At 34.4% G+C, this 21,250-nt stretch overlaps 1 protein-coding gene across 1 annotated transcript in view; it reads left to right on the forward strand.

The window, feature by feature from the left end:
* LAMA2 (laminin subunit alpha 2) overlaps positions 1-21,250 on the forward strand; it is a 637,137-nt gene that overhangs the window by 399,175 nt on the left and 216,712 nt on the right. The window contains exons 19-22 of the mRNA XM_055114116.2: positions 3,371-3,582; positions 7,141-7,247; positions 13,219-13,399; positions 16,254-16,390. Coding sequence (XP_054970091.2) covers positions 3,371-3,582; positions 7,141-7,247; positions 13,219-13,399; positions 16,254-16,390 — 637 coding nt within the window. The remainder of the gene's footprint in view (positions 1-3,370; positions 3,583-7,140; positions 7,248-13,218; positions 13,400-16,253; positions 16,391-21,250) is intronic.

Raw genomic sequence — 21,250 nt, forward strand, 5'->3', positions numbered from 1 at the left:
TATGTCAAATGGGAGGAAGTAAGAACACAGCATTACAGCCACGCCTCTTTATACAGCAGCCACCCTCTTCTGTGCCTTTGCCAATACTGTTCCCTCTGCCTGGAAGATTGCAGCCCTTTCACTCCTCCACCCGAGACTAACTAATCCCTGTTCAGCTCCCAAAAGTCAGCACTATCATCCTGAAAATGTCCTTGATTGGGCCTAATCTGAGTTGGTTACCCTTTTGTGTGCTGCCATAATAGCATTTGCATATCTCCAGTTGTTCTACTGCTACGTTTTAAAATGGGTGTTCATTCTCCATGGACTGTAGTGTGAAGACTGTACCTTATTTGTATTAGTACCGTGTAAAAGTGCTCAGCTGATTTTTTTTAATGGGTTGGGAGAAACCAGAGCTTTTCTAATTTGCTTGGCTAGATTAAGCCAGCATTATATTGTTTCATTGTTTTCAGTGTATAGATAATAGAAATGTAGGCCGTGATTTTAGCCAAAAGTTGCTGAAAAAGTGATGGGGCAGAATGAGACAAAAGTCTCATCAGTGCGGTTGCTTTCTTCTCATTGTTGCTTCTCTGCATGTCCGCTCTTTTTCTACCTCTCCCTCTCTCTCTTCCTCTCTCCCTCCCTCCCTCTAACATTGTTCCTAAATTATCAATAGCAGCAAGTGTAACAAATAACTGCATGTGTTATCTGGAGTCTTATTTACATTTAAACGGTCCTTTTTCAAAATATTGCAATTTGATTTGAAAAAGTTAACAGATGTGGAAAGGAACAATGCCTTTGTTATGTCAAGATGTCCATTTCTAGCAAGGCATTCATTCGATAAACTATTTTTTAAAATGCACTCATTCTGCCTTGCATATGAAAATGAGAGGGCTTGACATTTCACATTACAATTATTTTTTGGTGGAGTGAAAAACCAAAGGACTGCGATTTAAACTAATTTTAATTAGGTGAATCCAACTTGATCAGACTCTAACACACTATTTTTATTAATAAAAGTTATATGATTAGCAGTATTATATTCTCTGACCTCAAATTACTTTTTAATTCCTAATGGAACACCTTCAGAAATCTCTAATACTGTTCTCTGTATAGAAACACACACCCATACACCAGTAATGTGCTGAAGTGTTGCAGAAAATAGTCCCACTTTCAGTAACATGGCATATGAATTTTCTATCACGTATATTCACAAATTTTCCTTACATGTCCTGCAAGAAAAAATAAATAAAAGACAGATGCTTCTTTAGTTATTCTATTTAATTATAGTTGTTTTCCTCCTGAAATGAGTTTTTTTTATTATGGAGAATTTCAGTCTTATTAATTGCTATCTAAGTTAAGAAAAATTCCCAGATCTCGTTATATAAATCTATCTCTCCGAAGGGCAGTAAGTCATCTTGAGGAAAGTGAGCTGAAAATAATAGGTTTTCGTTTGCTGTGATAATGATCATTGTATATCCTTATTCCAGTGGCACAAAGTCACTCTCTTAGTGGTAAACAAAATGAGATGTGAATATATGTGGATGTGATCATAAGCTCTGAATATTAAATAAGACAAGAAGAATCAGGTTAAAATTCAAAAGAATCTCCTTCTTATCTTTATCAAATGCCTCTCTTGAAGGGATTTTGGGGGAATTTTATGCACTCAAATTTTATTGCATATTTTATAATACAGAATTAACGAACAATTATATCTGTGGTTGGCAATATTCTTCTAAGCAGTATTTATGCAACTCATAAGTGTATAAGATCTTTTGTGAATATAAGTAATTTCATTTTAAAAATTATGATAAAAGATCAAATCTATGAATTATAGTACCTAAGTACCTACACATTTTCTAGAAAACTTAGAATCATCAATGTATCTGCACCAAATTAATGGCTCTGCCCCAGAATTGGGATTTGTTAAAGTACTCTCAATATAATGTACTGGATTTAAACCATTTTTATTTCAAATGGTAGAGAGCCTTTCTCTAAATAATGACTGCATATCTGTGAGTAGATGAGCATAAAAGTGGTGTACTACTGAGGAAATTATATTCTCCCACATTGTTTTTGATCCCTTTCAATTTTGACACTTGCTGCAAAAGACTTTATCTTGATAAGATGGCAAAGATAACAGAGCTAGCCTGACCATAAGATTCAGATGCCCTGTTCTGTTTCTCCTTTGGCAAATGTGGCTTAGTATAAAGTGTGAGCAAATGTCATTGAAAGAGAAGACAGAGCAGAATATAAATAGGCGCTGCCTATAAGGACGTTTCTGCACACCTGTAGCAGTAAGTTGCATTTTAAAACATAACATTTAGGTCAGAGAAAATTTGCTGCTATCGTTTTTAAAAATCTTCTTTGCCATGCCCTATAAACAAACTTTTGTTTTTCCAATAATATAATATATTATATAAATAGTTTTATATTATGTTATATATTATATAATATATATAATAATATATAATATATAATATAAATAGTTTTTGGTAAGAAAGAAAGAGCAGGAGACAAAGAAAGAAAGAGAGAAACAGAGAGAGGAAGGAAGGAAGGAAGGGAGGAAAGAGGGAGGGAGGGAGGAAGGAAGGAAGCAAGGAAGGAAGGAAGGGAGGAAAGAGGGAGGGAGGGAGGGAGGAAGGAAGGAAGCAAGGAAGGAAGGAAGAGAGAGAGAGAAAGAAAGAAAGGGAGAAAGACCTGGAGTTTGCTAATAGAGTTGGCAGGCACAGTTCAGTATCACCTTATGGCATATTCCCATAATATGCAGGCATGCTTTCTCAGACTTCCCTTTAGTAAAGCCTTCAATGAAAATTTGCCTCTGAATTCATATGCAAATACATACAAATAGATTATTAATTCAGATATACCCACAGCTCCCATCCAATTAATAAGAATCTTCTGAGTCACAGTTTCTAGTTAATAAATTCTGAACTCTTATTACTGAATTTCCTTGCGAGCCTGTTTCCTCATAACAAGTTCTGGCTGCAACAACAACAAAAAATGTGAACCTTACATATTTGTAGAGAAAATAACCAATTGGAGTAGAGACATATGATGTGTTGTACTACAAAGGCTTTCCAACATGGACCTGGATTCCTCCAGAGTGCCAGCAGCAGATTCTTATTATGCTTTGGTCTCATTTTCAGTGCCAGTGACAAGATTATATATTTTTTTCGGGCTGAAATCTAATTACTAGTGGGCTGGCAGGATATCATCTTGTATCTACACTGCAGTTGTAGAAAAACATTTTTTTTAATCACTTTGCGTTTGAGAAAAGGAATACTTAAAAGGAAAATCCATCATCCTGGGAGAAGGGGAGAATGAAAAATATGTAAACATTGCCCCAACTGAGGTCCCCCCAAAGGCTCACTGATGAAATTTCTTGCCTTAGGTGTGCAGAAGGCTATTTTGGACAACCCTCTGTACCTGGAGGATCATGTCAGCCATGCCAATGCAATGACAACCTTGACTTCTCCATCCCTGGCAGCTGTGACAGCTTGTCTGGCTCCTGTCTGATATGTAAACCAGGTACAACAGGCCGGTACTGTGAGCTCTGTGCTGATGGATATTTTGGAGATGCAGTTGATGCAAAGAACTGTCAGCGTAAGTCCTGAACTATTGATGCCCCTGACAGAATTGATGTATTGTACCTCAAAGTAGCTGATGAGTTCTTGAGTGTGGATTGAAGAGTAGGAAATTATGTGGAATACATGGTTGATAGATGCATAGAATATACAGAGTCTGCATATTCCAGAACATTTCCTTGTACTAACTAATAGAGTAAATACCTTTAAAATTGCTGTGGTATTGAAGCATCACTGTTTTCCAAATGATAAACATGTTTTTATTTACATGCGGAAGGAAGATTTTTTTAATGAACTTATGTCCACAGCAGGAAAGAAGAATTTGCATATTAGATAGACACCATGTATCCATTTTTTTATCTCAATTCTAATCACTTGCTTTAAATAATTTTTTCTGCCCATGATATTTCAGTAGTAGCCATCAGAAGGTGTTAATCAGTTATGCTTTCATATGTTAACTTTACAGTGTCGTATTTTGTAATAGGTATAAAATTCTGCCAATATTTTCGCACACAGGCATTTGTCATTGTTGAATGATTAACCTCATTTTAGTTTCATAATAGTCATTTAAGGACTATTTCTAGAATGCTCTTTCAGTGTTTTCCTTCCACAAAATTAGCTACTCTAGGGCTTCATCCATATTAGTATAATACATTTCTCCCCTCTTTACCTTTTTTGCTGTATTAATACTACATAGAATTTCCAAATCCTTAATGTCAGTGGGATTAGAATATGAAGGCGGATCTTGTTGCAGAAGATCAAATGGAAAGTGAATCCAATGTTAGCATTTGGCCATCATCAGCTTCATTTACTATCATAATGTTTAAGCAGAGTAGGTTATGAGACCAGCCTATCCATTCATTTCTGTCAAATTTATGTGAGAGACTCTTCCGATTATTCAGGTGGGTCCCAGGACATGCAGAATTATAGTAACCACTGTAAATGTAGCCTATCATCAACTCTACTGTAAGCACCAAAGACCCAGTAGGGTACCCTACTTCATTAAGAAATGTGTCTCTCTCATCACAGGTTTAGAAGATGAGTTCTAGCTTTTTGTTATTTAATAATGATAATTCGTTGAATCAAAACCAAATCACTTTCTGGACCAACTGGCAGCTGTTAATATAACCTGTAAATTGATCTTTTTTTAAAGCAAAACTTCCAACAGCTCAGTGCCTTTAAACACTGGATTCCTGACAAATGTGTAAAATCATAGAAAGCCTAAAAAATTCTTCCTTTCCCACAGATCATCTAGGATCTACATTTTCTAGCTGTGTGCTCCTGAGCAAGATATTTGAGCTCCTTGAGACACAGTTTTCTAGTCTACAAAGAGAGTCATGAATTTTCTGTGGGGACTAAAGGATTTGGCACAGAGAGGGTATCTAGTGAGTTCCCAAGTCCTGGAGATGCTCATACATGGTAGCTGTCTTTGGTAGCAGTGCTCATAGTAGCTGTGCATATCAGTTGTTCACCAGTGAATTCTAAGGCTAAGTTAGTCATTTACTGACATTTTATCCTGTCTTCCAATAACCCCCACCCCCATAAAGTTAGGGATATTATTCCACTAATTTTATTATGGTAATTTATTATGGGATTATTTTATTATGGTAATTAATTATTATTTTATTATGGTAATTATTATGGTAGAAAATTATTATGGGATTATTTTATTATGGTAATTTATTATGGGATCCATGGCATGAAGTCTTAAGAACATAAAAAAGAATGTGAGAATAAAAACATTTTGACCATTACCAGTTTTCATACTACTTGCCATGAGTATAGATGTGATTATAATTTTTAATGCTCTTTGCCATATAATCACAATTAAAAGTATAAGAAGCACATTTATTACTTATTTTTATAATTTTTCATGGATACAATACCACTTCTATGCATAAGTGGTAAAACCTCAAGGAAAGAAAGTTCATGAAAATACATTATTTTGGTTACCTATAGATTTGTTCAAGAAAAGTACACCACTACAAAGAAATATATTTTGCATTTTAAATTTGTGTATATCGTTGGTGTCATATTTTTCCATTAAAATGACACTTTAGCAAAACTTTATACTGCTTTGTTGTTTTTACGATAACATTAATTAATTACCATCATATTTATGGTAAATTTAATTTTGTAGTTTACACTCCAAGAAAAAGTGACTTCTAAAGTCTAAATAATTTGATATTTTAAAAATGTATGATATGCATAAGAAACTTTCATAAAATAATAAAAGTATATACAAATTCCATAAATCAGATGAAAATGGATATTTAAAGGAAAAATTTTCAGCCTTTCCTTGTATTTCAGCTATAGACTATCCGTAGGCTCTTTCAGTTTCTCAATGGCCCTTGCTCTAGTATCCCCTTGGCAGACACTGAAGACAAACTTTGCTGGAAGATAAATTAAGCAGTTTTTAGAAAAGCAGTTGTTTTGTTTGTTTATTTGTTTGTTTTTTAAAAGGAGAACCTAGAGCCAGGAGAATAAAATATTAGCATAGGCTGATAGAGTACCTGTTTATAGCATAATTTTAGGTTGTGTTCAAATCAAAATATTCAGAAATTTAACAAAATCATCTATGAGTAGCCTAAATTCCCATGTCATCTCCTCCTTGTATTTTTATTCTGATATAAATGCAATTATATGTACCATTAAAAATATAGGGTACATAGTAAACAATTAATTACTATTCTATTTGTGAAAAGGTCACTTAAGCTTTAGACTGATTTACTCTACGTTTTAGAATAACCTCAGACAGCTTTATAACAAAGCAAAAAAGACAAAAGATTACTTAAATGAAATATGTTTTCTATGTTTGGAGATAGCATATAAACTGTAAAATAAAAGTGATTCTTAAAGGTTATAATGCTATAGTCTTAAGATACTTGAAATGATGTTTTTGTTGTCTTTTAAACTTTTGAATCTTAAAAAAGGCATAAATATTTATTTCACCTCAAACAATTTTTTAAACTTAACACAAAACTGGCACATAGTAAATCATTAAATCAAAAAAACTAACTGAATTTTTCTAGATTAATAGTAACATTAAAATTATGCCAGGGGTGCTATTAATTTTGATAATTCCACAAAATTATTTTAGTTCTAAAGTCAGTATGCATTACTTACAATGGGATAATAGTATTTTAAGTGTTACCCTGTTGTATCTGTAAAGAACTAAAACAGTGTTACACCTTGAGTCAAGAACTCCAAGTTCCTGTCACATTCTGGACTCATCTATATGACACAACAGGCATGTGGACTTGTATAAGCTATGGCTTCTTTGAATTTCAGTGTCTTCATGCTCAAAATTGGAATGATGATGATGACATTAATATTTTAATGGCATATGATGGGCCAGACATGATGCTAAAGCCTTTATGTGAATTATCCCTACAGCTTGAAGAGTTGTTATAGGGATTAAATGATAGAATGCCTAACAGGGCACTTAACAAATCAGAAAACATTCTGTTACTGAACTTAGGCGTCCATGTTACCATGTGGGGTATATTATTATTTAACAAGCCTATTAAGACTATTAGAAAGTTTTCCTGACCACAGGTCTCTCTTCTCTTTGCAGCCTGTCGCTGTAATGCCGGTGGCTCTTTCTCTGAGGTTTGCCACAGTCAAACTGGACAGTGTGAGTGCAGAGCCAACGTGCAGGGTCAGAGATGTGACAAATGCAAGGTAAGGAGTAGAGGCTGACCCATAAATTACTTTCTCCTTACAGATTTTCACTGGCTTTTCATGACATGTTTTGTATACCTTCGTATATTAAAAGGAAGGTTTGGGATTATCTAATTCTACAATTGAAATGACTGTGATCAGTGAAAAGTTTTTTTCAAACTAGAACAAAATTTATTGTACATTACCATTTGGCCTTAAACATTTTTTTTGGCAGTGAATGTGTATTATATTCGCTTTAATTCAGACATTTCTGAAACAAATAGCAGGCGAATTTAATCTTAATCTGTGGAGATACTCTTTCCTTTGCCTTTACATTTTTGGCAGAATAAAATGTTACTCTTGGGGCTGGGCGCGGTGGCTCACGCCTGTAATCCCAGCACTTTGGGAGGCCAAGGCAGGTGGATCACGAGGTCAGGAGTTCAAGAACAGCCTGGCCAAGATGGTGAAACACCATCTCTGCTAGAAACTACAAAAATTAGCGAGGCACGGTGGCAGGTGCCTGTAATCCCAGCTACTCAGGAGGCTGAGGCGGGAGAATCGCTTGAACCCGGGTGGCAGAGGTTGCAGTGAGCCGAGATAGTGCCACTGCACTCCAGCCTGGGCAACCGAGTGAGACTCCGTCTCAAAAAACAAAACAAACCAAAATGTTGCTCCCTTTGCTTTTTAGCAAACACCTTCTTCTAGTTCCATCATTTAAAAGCTACTTCCTGTGGGCAGTCTACCTAATAGAAGTTTCAGTAGAGAAGTTAATCAAGATATTTTTAAAGATGCATTATTTTGCTAAAACAAAATATTCAATTAAAATAGAGCATGTTGTTCTCAGTCCCTGAACATACCGATTGCCCTGCTTTCAGTATGGCAAGCAACTTCAGATTCCTCCATGAGGGTGGACGGATTTGCTCTAGCGCTTTCACAAAAATACATTGTATTTGTGATAAAGACAGCTAAGCAGAAGCAAGCATTTCTCCGATGTCAAACTGGCCTTATTGTAGGAAGTTTGAAAATATCATCTGCTTCTGTCTCTTGAATAATATCATTGCTCTGTTTTGTTTTTATTTTATTTTATGGTTGGTTTTTAAAGCCCAATATGTGGCGGGATCCAGAGAAGCGATTCTGTGTGCTATGTGACTGCGATCCCGTTGGCTCTGTGTCACCGCAATGTGATATTACAGGAAGATGTGTCTGTAAATCAGGCTTCGTAGGGAAACAGTGCAACCTCGGCAGGCAGGTGCACCAACAGGAGGAGCAGCCGCGGAGAGCGCAACGGGTGCTGGGTTCTCCTCAGAGGTGGGCTATCGGCAGCTCCAGCGGGTGCCCTCGGGGAGCCTATCGGGCCCCAGCTCCGGTAATCCCAGAGGCGCTGCATGGCTCATGCCTCTGCATGTTGTGTTCTGTGTGCTGTGGCTGAAGTTCCCTGGTAGCATTTTACCAAATAACAGTTGCTAAGTGTGCAAATTGCAAATGCAAAGATTAGACAATTCCTAATTGAACCCTTGCCCTTTTAAAAATAACCATCCATATGCTTTAAAAAGCATATTCAAGTTCATAGGGTCATAAAACTTTCAATTAACCAAACTTTCAATTAACCATGAATATGTGGAAATCAAATAAAAATCTACTTGAGAGAACCTATAATCTTAGAAATGGAAGAGACTTCAGGCAACCTTTGGGGAAAGCTAACTTTAATAAATGAACAAATGAAGGAAAATCTAGCAGAGAAATTGATTTGTCTAAGAAAACTCAGCCGATTTATCAGGCATTTCATCATAATTAAGAATTTTGTTAATTTCCACATCAATTGTGCTTATGTGTACAACAAATGCAAGAAACACATTTTCACACACTATAAATGGACAAATACCCAAAACGGGGAAAGTTGTTTCTAATTACAAAACTGTGGTTCTCATATCACAGGACAAAACAAAACAAATGCTGGGGAAGAAGGAAGAGAGGGAGGGAGGGAAGAAGAGGTCCCAGGCTGAGCTGCAGAAGAGTAGGAGACAAGACTTACCAGTATAGAGTCAGGACATGTAGAGAATTGAGGATAGGGCATAGAAGAAGGAGAGAGGGAAATAAAAAGTAAAGAAGAAGAAGTAAAAAACAATTCATGGTTTTATTTCTTGGCTCATTATCACACATTTTTTAAAAAACAAATTTTGATGTCAGACTGCCTTAGATCAAATCCTGGCCTCATTACTTCCTAGCTATAAATTCCTTGAATCTTTCTGTAATTCAGCTTCTTCATCTGTAGTAAGATCCACTTCAGAGGGTTTACATCTGCTTACATACTCCAAGAAGCAAATGCCAAGAGGTTTCCTGGGGGAAAGGCCAATGAAGCATGAAGTGGGAGACAGCATAGCCTTCTGCTGCAATGGGGTACTGACTCCCGGGAAAACACAGAAAGAAAGACTGGGTAGGAAAAGCCTTGTTTGGTGCATTTTGTCAAATCTTAAATTCTTGGCCAAGCCAATGGGGTATACCCAAGCAAATTTTACCCACTAAAGGAATCCTGAATTGGTCAGGGAGGTTCTAGTATCTTACAGTAATCAGCCTGAGAGAAGGATACTCTTGTGGAAGCTCATCTTAATTCATTCAGAGTGCTATAAGAGCATAACATAGACTAAGTGGCATGTAAACAACGGAAATTCATTTCTCACAATTCTAGAGGCTGGGAAGTACAAGATCCAGGTACTGGCAGATTTCCTATCTGGTGAGGGCCCTCTTTCTCTAGACAGTCATTTACCCACTGGAACCTCACATGGTGGAGGAAACTCTCTGGGGCCTCTTTTATAAGTGCAGTGATCCTATTCATGAGAGCTCCATTCTCATGACCTAATCACCTCCCAAAGGCCCCACCTCCTGTCTATACCACCACCTTGAGGGTTAAGATTTCTACATATGAATTTTTGGGGACACAAACATTCAGTCCATTACAGAGCACCTCTGATGGATCCAAAAGACAAGAAACTGGAGGCTTTCAGTCAGTAAAATTCCGCACTGTAGGTTGTCTTGCAGGTAGATCGGATGAGGCGCCTCCAAGGCTGTCTCAGGGTAGCAGTGAGAACAGTGCATCAGGCAGGAGCATAGAGAGTTTTTAGTAAATGTTAGGCCTGATTACTATTATTATTACCAGTGTTGTTAAATGAAGAAATGTTTAAAATAATTTTTTGTCAAAAACAAATGCATACATTTACAATAAAAGAAAAAGATAATAACTGATTAAAATGTCTCCAAAATATAAATTTAGCAGAAAGTCAACGTTCATTCAAGCCCTACATATCTTATGGTACTGTTGTATGAAGCAGGGTTTTGTCCTGAGATTATTTTTTCCTCTGCAGCAGTATGTGTGAGAGCTAAGAGCTCAGACTCGGGAGCCAACCTAGCTGATCTGGAATCTTGACTCCACAATTGGTTAGCTCATGACCTTAGGCAACTTACTTAACCTTTCTGTGCCTCAGTTTCACCACTCAATAAAAAAGTGGTGAGAATGACAACTGTCTGCCAGGGTTGTCCTGAGGAGTAAATGAGTACGTATTTGTAAAGAGTTTAGATTTGTAAAGGGTTTAGAATTGTGCTTTGCAAAAAGGAAGCACAATATATGAATGCTAGTTCTTATTACCCCGAGAGAGACACATTTATGGGAACCTATCCAGTTTCTCACTGGGTCTGGATAGACACTCTCTCCCATATTTATTTTACCTCATTAATCTCAATTACTGACCACGAATGTCTGCTCCTTAAGTTTGTTTACTAGTGGGGTTTTCTTTAGCCTTTGAAACAAATTTTTGAACAAATTTGTAAACATTTTATTACTGAAATTTGGTAGTATTTATTTTGCTACAACTTAGCCTTTAAAGCTACATTATTTAAATATTTGAAAAGTGAGGTAGAACCGTTTCTTCTTGTATATTTCCTTACATAATCGACTTTGGAATTTTTAAAATGATAGCTATAATTTGGAATTTCATTTGATATTTGATTGATTTAAAGGGGTGTACACACACCCCTTTAATGAGTAAATCAATATGAGAGTGTGGATATATAGATGTAAATATATATGAGTATATGTATATATATATAAGTGTGTATATATATGTGTTTATACATATATCAGCATAGATATATGAGTGAAGACAATTTCTGAAATAAAGATGAATACAAAGTATTATTTCTATGACTCAGATATTTTTCAATACCGTTTTAATATATTATGTTTAGTCTTTTTGTCTATGTATTTCTGTTTCTGTTTGTGTGTCTGGTGGTATGGGTATGTAATTGAAATTTACATAGTATTTATATAATTTCATATTTTTGTTTAATTTCTATTTCATGCTATATCCTAAGCATATTTATATCATTAAAACTGCTTCAAAACAGGATTTTAATTCTTGCATATTATTTCATAATGTGGATGTCACAATTTAATTTATTCAACAATTTTTATAACATTGTACAGTTAAGTGCCTGCATAGTTATTCACCATGATAAATAATATTGTAATAGGCATGCTTTTGCTTTAATAATATTCCAATTTCTGATAATTTCTCTAAGCCAGGTATCTAAAATTTTACATGAATTTCTTTTTACTAATAATAATATTATATGGTTAGTTTTTTTTATATAGGCGAATTTAATTTCAAAGTCATGTCATCTGTTGGAACTATTACATGCTTTTTTCTTTAATCATATACCACAATCTGAATTAGAACTAGAAATAAAAATAAAACCAACAGTAAATGTAAAGATGAGAATGATCATCAAACTCAGTCAACCCATTTTACATTTTAAAAATAAAACTATTCTTAGCTACAGTCATTTTAAAAATCTAATTTTCAGTGTGATTTCATTTTTATAACTTATTTTTAAAACTACTAACAATAATATCTAAAATATATAATGAGGCTTATTAATTTCTCTTTGGGTGGCTCACGTTAAGTGGCAAGATTTTTTTTTTACCAAGAAGCAATTATTAAGTCTAATTTTCCAAAATAAGAATTATTTTTACAAAGAAGTAATTACCGAGACTAATTTTCCAGATTAAAATATCATAATAATGTGACATGCTTTATATTTTTAAAAAATAACCCTGAAGTATTTTAGGCAGGATAGATGATTTTCATTTTTCTGCTAGGAGTGATTTTTTAATCCATCAGCATTTTCTAACGTTTCATTTTAAGCCTGATAACATGCATTTCAAGAAAGTCAGCCGAAGCTGGTAATGCAAACTTGACCGTAAAAGATGATTTGTTATAGATAGATAAGAGATATGCATATGAATAACTCATCAGAGAATGAAAGTTTCCTTTACTTACCTGATCTGGTGCTTTAATACGTGTTCTCACTAATCAATTTCAATTGTTAGAATGAAACCTAAGAAATCAAATGTTTGTTGAACCAATTATTTGATCAGTGTAAGCATAACCTGAAAATTATATTTATAATGTGAACACTATAGCAATGATTAAAAGTATTTATGGATATGTGACAAAATTCTATCAAATATTAGGGCAAAAAGGATTATTTTAACTTTAGGCTGCTGGTCAATAATGTTGAAAGTATTTTTACCAAGTAGGAGTCCATAGATCTGAAAGTAATCAATTCAGATTACTAAAAATGAAGCAAGTACAATTTTAAATTAATACTAGAGATACCACCTATAGGTCCTTTCCATATTGCTATTGAAATCTTGAGAAGTACTGGGACAGGCTGGTGAAAATACAACAGACAGTAAAGGAAGCGCCTAATTCTGCAGTTAATTTTGACAAAATTTCAGAATAATTGAACTTTTCTCTTTGGATATCATAGAAAAGGTCCATTTGATTGAATGAAAACCCAATTGTCATAACATCAGTGAGGAATCCTGATAACTCCCAAGTTCCTCTTTTCCCACCTGATCTTTGGTATTGTGCATCTTGCTTCACTTCGAGTTAACTGATTTAAATTTAATTTTTCTCTCCTCTTCCATTGCCAGGCTGGGACCTTTGGCCTACAATCAGCAAGGGGCTGTGTTCCCTGCAACTGCAATTCTTTTGGGTCTAAGTCATTCGACTGTGAAGAGAGTGGACAATGTTGGTGCCAACCTGGAGTCACAGGGAAGAAATGTGACCGCTGTGCCCACGGCTATTTCAACTTCCAAGAAGGAGGCTGCACAGGTCTGTAAATACGACTTAAGTCCTACATATTCACTCTGATAGTTTTAGGGTCTGACTTCTGTAATGGTTTGTTCTTTTAAAGGAAGCACAGATTGATACAACATATTTAACATAATGAGTAATGTCTACTTATTTTTACATTACTTAAAAAATGAAATACATGTCAGTTTGAAACACTGCCTTAATAACTGTGTGCAAGTACTCAATAAAAATCAGCAGATGCTCGTTTGGTTGTGTCCCTCCCTGTCTGTGACTTTGATTCAGCCAGTCACTCAAACACTGCTACGGCTTGAAAGTTAAATGTTCGATTTTTCTGGTACTAGTCTTATCTTAGTTTAAGCTCAAACCCCACGCCAATGCATTTCAACTTTCCCTTTTTCCTATTGCAAAATTGGTATCTGGATCAAGAAAAGTCAAGGTGTTTTTTTTTTCCTGGTACCCCAAAAACATCTTTTCATCTACTTTTGGCTGCCTTGAAAACTATGATGTTCTAAGAGAGAAATAGGTTGGCTCTAGATATTTAGTTCATCAAAAAATGCAGGCAGAGGTTTCTAACCATGATTCCCTCAAGCAGTATTCTTATACATCCAGCCACAGCCTTCACCCAAATCATGAGCTAAGAAAATATCACTTAGCATTCTGCAGATGAAAGTAAAGATTGAACATTAGCCTTGATTTATATGCTGCTAATTTCGAATTGACCCTTATTCCAACAATCACTAGTCTGAATATTACCTTTGTTTACTAATGTCATGGATTCAACCTGGATAATGCTCACATACTCTCAGCACCATGGTAAGATTTTAAAACATTGTTATTCACTGTTGTGGCAAATTTAAGTAGGAAGCAGTAGGAATAATATTTAAAACTATTTAAAGAACCAATATCTTTCAGACATTCTCCAGCACTTTAGATATGTGGATTTTACCATAAATTAAGCCATGATAAGTTATTCTAATTGATAAGTTATTCAAAATGATAAGTTTATAATTGTAGATCCTCTAAGAATCTGTATATCTCTAAGCCAATATCTGTATAACTTAAAAATTATAAAGCTGTATTTTAAAATATACTCTGTTCTTTAAATCCAAAGCTCACTGGCATTTTTACTTAATATGAATTAATGAGGTAGTATTATACATTTAAATACATATAGTAACAAATTATAAATGAGACCAAGAATATTATTTTAAATTATAGAAAGATGACAGCATTTAATAAATGCAGACCTACTAGCATTCTGGCCCAAAGAAACACCATAGGAAAAAAAAAAGCACAAAACAGGAAGAATAGTAATATGACTGAGGACATGACTTGCACAAAATAGCCTGGATTTGTCTAAATGGCTCCCTCAGTAACTAGTTCTGGGACCTTGACTGAGTAATTTTGTTTCACTTTCCACCTGCAAAATTCATCTATTAAATCAAGATAATAATAGTATCTACCACACATGGTTTTTGTTACAATTAGTTGAGTTAGTGGCTATAAAATATTTAGAGTAATGCCTAGCATGTAAGTGCTATGGAAGCATTTATCATTATTATTATTATCTTTATTAGTTTTATTAATTGTGGTATACATTGTGCTTTGGCACAGGAAAACTAGCTAATTACTCAGGTTTTCTTTCTATTTAGTGTTATGATTCCGCTGAAGAACTACTTAAGATAATTTCTATTTGCAAGTAATGATTTGGACTGCCCCATGACATTTTTTAGCATATAAGTTTAAACGTAATGGTAACTATTTTTCTTCTTAATGAAGGACACATCTAAAATAAATCATTTGGCTTAAAATTAGCAACAACAGTAATAACCAAAACAGCAATGACTAACATTTATTTAGTGTTTACTCGGTGTAAAGTATTTTTCTAAACACCTTTCACAGCTGGTGTGTAATGCTGTGAGCAATGAATATTGTAATTTCATAAAAAGTGAATTTAGTCAAATATTCTAAATATATTCAGTGAAAATGATTTAGTCATCATATAACCAATTAAAAGTTTACTCATAACATTAGTCTTCCATTTGAATTCAAGTATTTGGGTTTCTTCCCTCACTTACATTTCTTTGACATGAAACGCTGCACTAGAAATATTCTTAGTAGCTGGGTCAACTGCCGCTATGTGGCATGCATTCCTTGTCTTGGATGGCTTTGAAGATATTCTCAAACATTATTTTTGCAATCTTTGAAAAAGTACAAAAGGTAGATAACTTTGTACCCTTTGAATATTGCATGATAGCCACAAAAATGAAAAATCTATAGAAAAAAGTCAGGTGGTAAATAAAAATCAAAAGTATCTTTATATATAAACAGTGTCCATAATTCAACCATTTTAAAGTATTTGCAAAATCGGATTATTCTGTTGTGTGTGTTTCTAACTATATACATGATGTACCGAATTTAAGAAGCTTATTAAGCTTATTGGTTTTTACTGCAGATCGGGCTCATCAAGGAAAAACTAATCTGTACAGCATAAACCAATTAGAAATGAACTTAAAATAAATATACAAACAAAATAGTAAACTTTGTAGTACCCGAATATAAGGTATTACAGTTAACATGGAATCTGATAACACCAGTTCTTTCCTTTCTTAAACTTCATAGGAAAGCTAAAAATACTTTAACTTTTGAAATTAATAAATGAAATACATCTTACATTTATTGAACAGCTCCTTTCTGAAATACATTGTACTATAATATAAAAGATGAATGAGGTAAGTTTTTATTTCCAAATATCCTTAAGTATAGAACTGAGAAGAAAATAAGACAAACCAACACAATATAAAACTCAACACTTTGTGTCAAATTTTTACTATTTTTCCCCTTCTTTGTTTTCCCTCTTATACCGGTGAAGCTTGTGAATGTTCTCATCTGGGTAATAATTGTGACCCAAAGACTGGGCGATGCATTTGCCCTCCCAATACCATTGGAGAGAAATGTTCTAAATGTGCACCCAATACCTGGGGCCACAGCATTACCACTGGTTGTAAGGTGAGTGAACCACTTTTTTGCTCTGATAATTTTTTGGAGAGATTTTTGTTTTGTAGAGCTCTGTAATTGGGCATTTCAAAATTCAATATTATATCACAAAATAATGTAGAAGTATTACTGTAATGTGATTACAGATATTAATCAATATCTTACAGTTTACTTGTAGGAAAGATGATGAAGTAAATATACATTTATGCAGCTGAACACTTGAAATCTACAAGAGGGGTAAAAAGAACAAAAATTCTATAATAATACCAGAAAAGAGCTATAACCTCATACCTAGGCACAAGGACATACATCTGCAAAGTATGAGGATATGAGGAACTAATTAATTTTCCAAAAATCTATAGAAATTGCCCCTGAATTATGACTAGGTTTTAGGTTTCAGGAAGTAGTTGAGATCATTCTGAAGAGTCATTTTAACAACATTTAGCTTGGAAAATAATCATTTTTTCCCATTGGTAGACCATAGAAATTGACATGGCCAGAGTCATGTTCAGAGAGATCTGTTTAGCATCAGCAGGGATGGTAACAATTTATAAGGCTGTTGAAAAAATATTAATAAGAGATGCCAAAAGCCTGGACCCAGTCAATGAGCATCATTGAAGATATATAGGGCGCGAGTTACATTTTAGAACTCAGGCTGATACAGCCTGGTGAATTCATTGATTTGGGGAATAAGAAAGAGAAGGCTTAGGATGACTCCTAGGTTTTGCTTTGCAATGGAGTAGATGATAATAAGTACCATTTGCAGCTACAGGAATTATAGGAGGAGGAGCAAGTTCAGGAAGGAAAGATAATCACTTTGCATTTTTATCAGCTTTTTGTGAGGTATTAATAAAATAAAATTCACCCATTTAAAGTAATGAATTTTAACCAATGATTACAGTGGTGTAATCATCCCTTGTGCCCCATTGCAGTGAAGTCCCCATCACCCCCCATGTGCCTACTGTTTTGCCTTCTAGCATTGTAATTTTCCAATTTCTACAACTTCTTAAAAATAGAATCGTAGTCTGTTTTTTTGAGGGGGGGTTTGTTTGTTTCTTTTTTTGGCTTCCTTCACTTGGTGTTATGTTTTTGTAATTCATCCATATTGTTGCATGTATCAGCAGTTTGTTCTAAAAATTGCTTAATAATATTCCATTTGTATAATGTACAGCGACTTGCTTATCTGTTTACCATTTGATGGGTGTTTGGGTCATTTCTAGTTTGGGGTTACAATTTTGCTGTGAACATTAGCATACAAGTCAAAAGCATATTTATAGACAAATGTTTTCTCTTTTTTTTCTTAAGAACACTCCATGTCTTTGCCAACTCTTGGAATTTTAACCCTTTTTTAATTTTAAGAATTCTGATGCATGTGTATTTCTCTTGTTTGCATTTATTTAATGCCCAGTAATGTTGGGAATCCTTTCATTTATTTATTTGTCATTTATACATCTTTTTTGAAGTGTTTACAAAGCTTATGCCCATTTCTATTTTGAGTTGTTTGTTTCCTTAGTAATGCATTGCAAGGATTATTTATATATTCTGGATACATGTTCTTTAATGTATGTTAAAGCTTGCTTTTCATATAGATTGCTTTTTACCTAGTTTCATCATCTAATTTTTATAAACACTAGCTTATTATCTTTTTCTTTTATAGTCCATACTTTTTATGTTCTACCCAAGAAAGACAAGGTCCAAAGATTTCTCTCCCATGTTTTCTTCAAGAAGTTTTAGAGTTTTAGCTCTTAAATGTAGGTTTGGATTCCATTTTGAATATTAATTTTTCTATATATCAGGTAATGGTCAGAGCTCACTTTTTATGGATATCCAATTTTTCAAACATTATTTGTTGAAAAGACTATCCTTTTTCCCATTGAATTACTTTGACTCCTTTGTCAAAATCTATCAACTATATATATGTTTATGCATTTCTGGACTCTTTTCTGCTTCACCGATCTATTCTTATGTTAATACTAGTTAATATGTTAATTATTGTAGCTTTCCAGCAAGTCATAAAATCAGGTATTGTAAATTCCTCAACCTCATTCATCGTTTCCAATACCTTTTGAGTACTTTAGCTCCTTTACATCTCCACATAACTTTTAAATTTAGCATGTCAATTCTTTACCAAAAAGCCTGCTAGGATTTGGCTGAAATTATATTGAATTGATAGATCAATTTGGGAAGAATTGACATCTTAAAAGTATTAGATATCCCAATGTATGAACATGGCATAACTCTGCATTTTTTTAGGTTGTTATAATTTTTTCTCAGAAATGTTTGTAGTTTTTGATATGCAAGCCTTGCATATATATTGTTAAATGTATCAGTGTTTCATATTTTTTATCAAAAGCAAATGCTACTGTGTTCCATTTCAGTTTTAAATTGCTTGTTACTAGAATAGAAAAATACAATTATTTTTATACATTATCCTTCTATACTGTAATCTTGCTAAACTTATTAGTTCTAGTTTCTTTTTGGTCCATTTAGTGGGATTTTCTTGTAGATAATCATGTCATCTGCAAAGAGAGATTTACTTCCTTTCTAATCTGTGTAACTTCTGTGGCATTTTCTTGTCCTATTGTAGTAAACTATTGACTAGAAGTGGTGGAAGCAAATATCCTTGCCTTATTCCTTAGTTTAAGTGGAAAGCATTGTCTTTTACAATTGAAAATGAGGTTGGCTATATTTTACCTGTAGGTGCTTTTTATTGGTTTGAGGATGCCCCCTCATGTTTTTAGTTTGCTAAGAGCTTTTATCAAGAATATGTGTTCAATTTTGTTAAATGACTTTTCTGCATCTATTGAGATGACCATATGATATTTCTTTTTAAGCTGTTAATATGACAGATTATACTGATTGATTTTCAACATATCAATCCAGTCTTACAATCCTCAGATTAATCCTGCTTGGCCATGGGGATTATCCTTTTAAAATTATGTTGAATCCTGTTTGCTAGCATTTTCTTAATAATTTTGGATATATGTTTATAAGAAATATTGGTATGAACTTATTTTTCTTGTAGCGTTGTCATCGGGATGAGGTACTGCAAGCTTCATGAAATGGATTCAGAAGTATTCCCTCCTCATAATTTCTAAAAGCGTTTTCACAATCAATGAAGTAGAAAACAGAAATACTTTAGAGGAACCCAAAAGCTCATTATTTGACAAGATCAATAAAGTTGGTAATATTCTAGAAAGGTTGATCAAGAAAAAAGAGAGAAGAAACAAGCAATCAAAATCACAAATAAAAGGGGGACATCACTATAGATCCTATAGACATTAAAATAATATGGTAGTAATAGGAACAACCTTTGCCTAATAAATGTGATAACTTGCATGAAAAGAACATTCCTTCTTTTGCTTACTTTGAGTTTAATTTTCTCTTGTGTTCCAAGTGTTTTTTTTTTTTTTTTTTGAGACGGAGTCTCGCTCTGACCCCCAGGCTCGAGTGCAGTGGCACAATCTTGGCTCACTGCCAGCTCTGCCTCCCGGGTTCACGCCATTCTCCTGCCTCAGCCTCCCGAGTAGCTGGGACTACAGGTGCCCGCCACTACGCCCGGCTAATTTTTTGTATTTTTAGTAGAGATGGGGTTTCACCGCGTTAGCCAGGATGGTCTCGATCTCCTGACCTCGTGATCCGCCAGCCTTGGCCTCCCAAAATGCTAGGATTACAGGCGTGAGCCACCGTGCCCAGCCAATTGTGTTCCAAGTTTCTTAAGGTGAAACCTTAGATCACTGATTTGTAATCTTTTTTCTCTAATATGGGCATTTTATACAATTTTTTCCAGAAACTACTTTGTTTGCACTCCACATATTTTGATATGCTGTGTTTTAGTTTTCACTTGGCTTAATATAATCTTTAATTTATTTTGGGGATAATGTTTAGTTTCTAAATATTTGGGGAATTTTCAAGGTATCATTACTGTTACTAGTATCTAGTTTAATTCTAAATTGTTCTGAGAACATAATCCGCATTATTTCAGACCTTTTGAAAATTATTGAGATTTGTTTTATGGCCCGGAATAGTGTTCAGTTTGTTTATTATAACATGTGCACTTGAAAATAATGTGTATTCTGGAGTTGTTGGATGAAAACTTCTATATAGGTCAGTTATCCTTAATGGTTTTTAGATCTACGTGTTCTCTCAGTTACTGAGAGTGTTGGACTATAACTTTGTCCATTTCTTCTTTCACTTCTCTCAGGTTTTATTCACATGTATTTTTGAGCAGTGATACTAGGTGCATGAACATTTAGGATTGCTATGTCTTTTTGAAAAGTTGATGCCTTTTGACATCGTGAAATGTCTGTCTTTATTCCTGGTAACATTCCTTGTTCAGAAGTGTACTTTTTCTGATATTTATATAGCTATTGCAACTTTCTTTTTAATGGTGTTTGTGTGGTATATATTTTTCACACCATCATCTATTTCATCTCCCTTTTTAGTATTTTAATGTGTGCCTTTTTTTTTTTTTATTCTGAGACAGGGTCTTACTCCATTGCCCAGGCTAGAGTGCAGTGGTGTGATCTCAGCTCACTGCACCCTCCACCTTCTGGGCTCAAGAAATCCTCTCACCTCAGCCTCCAGAGTAGCTGGGACTACAGGCGCATGCCACCATGCTTGGCTAATTTTTAAGTTTTTTGTAGAAATGAGATCTCACTATATTGCCCATGCTTGTCTCAAATTCCTGTGCTCAAGTGATCCTTCTGCAAAATTCTGGGATTACAGGTGTATACCACCACACCCAGCTTAATGTGTGTGTGTGAGAGAGAGAGAGACAGAGAGAGAGAGTGTGTGTGTGTGTAAATAACATATATTCAGATCTTTATTTTTCAACAAATCTTAATAATTTGGCCTTTTAATTTGAGGAGT

The sequence above is a fragment of the Pan paniscus genome, chromosome 5, assembly GCF_029289425.2.
Source record: "Pan paniscus chromosome 5, NHGRI_mPanPan1-v2.0_pri, whole genome shotgun sequence".
In the NCBI taxonomy this organism is placed as follows: domain Eukaryota; kingdom Metazoa; phylum Chordata; class Mammalia; order Primates; family Hominidae; genus Pan; species Pan paniscus.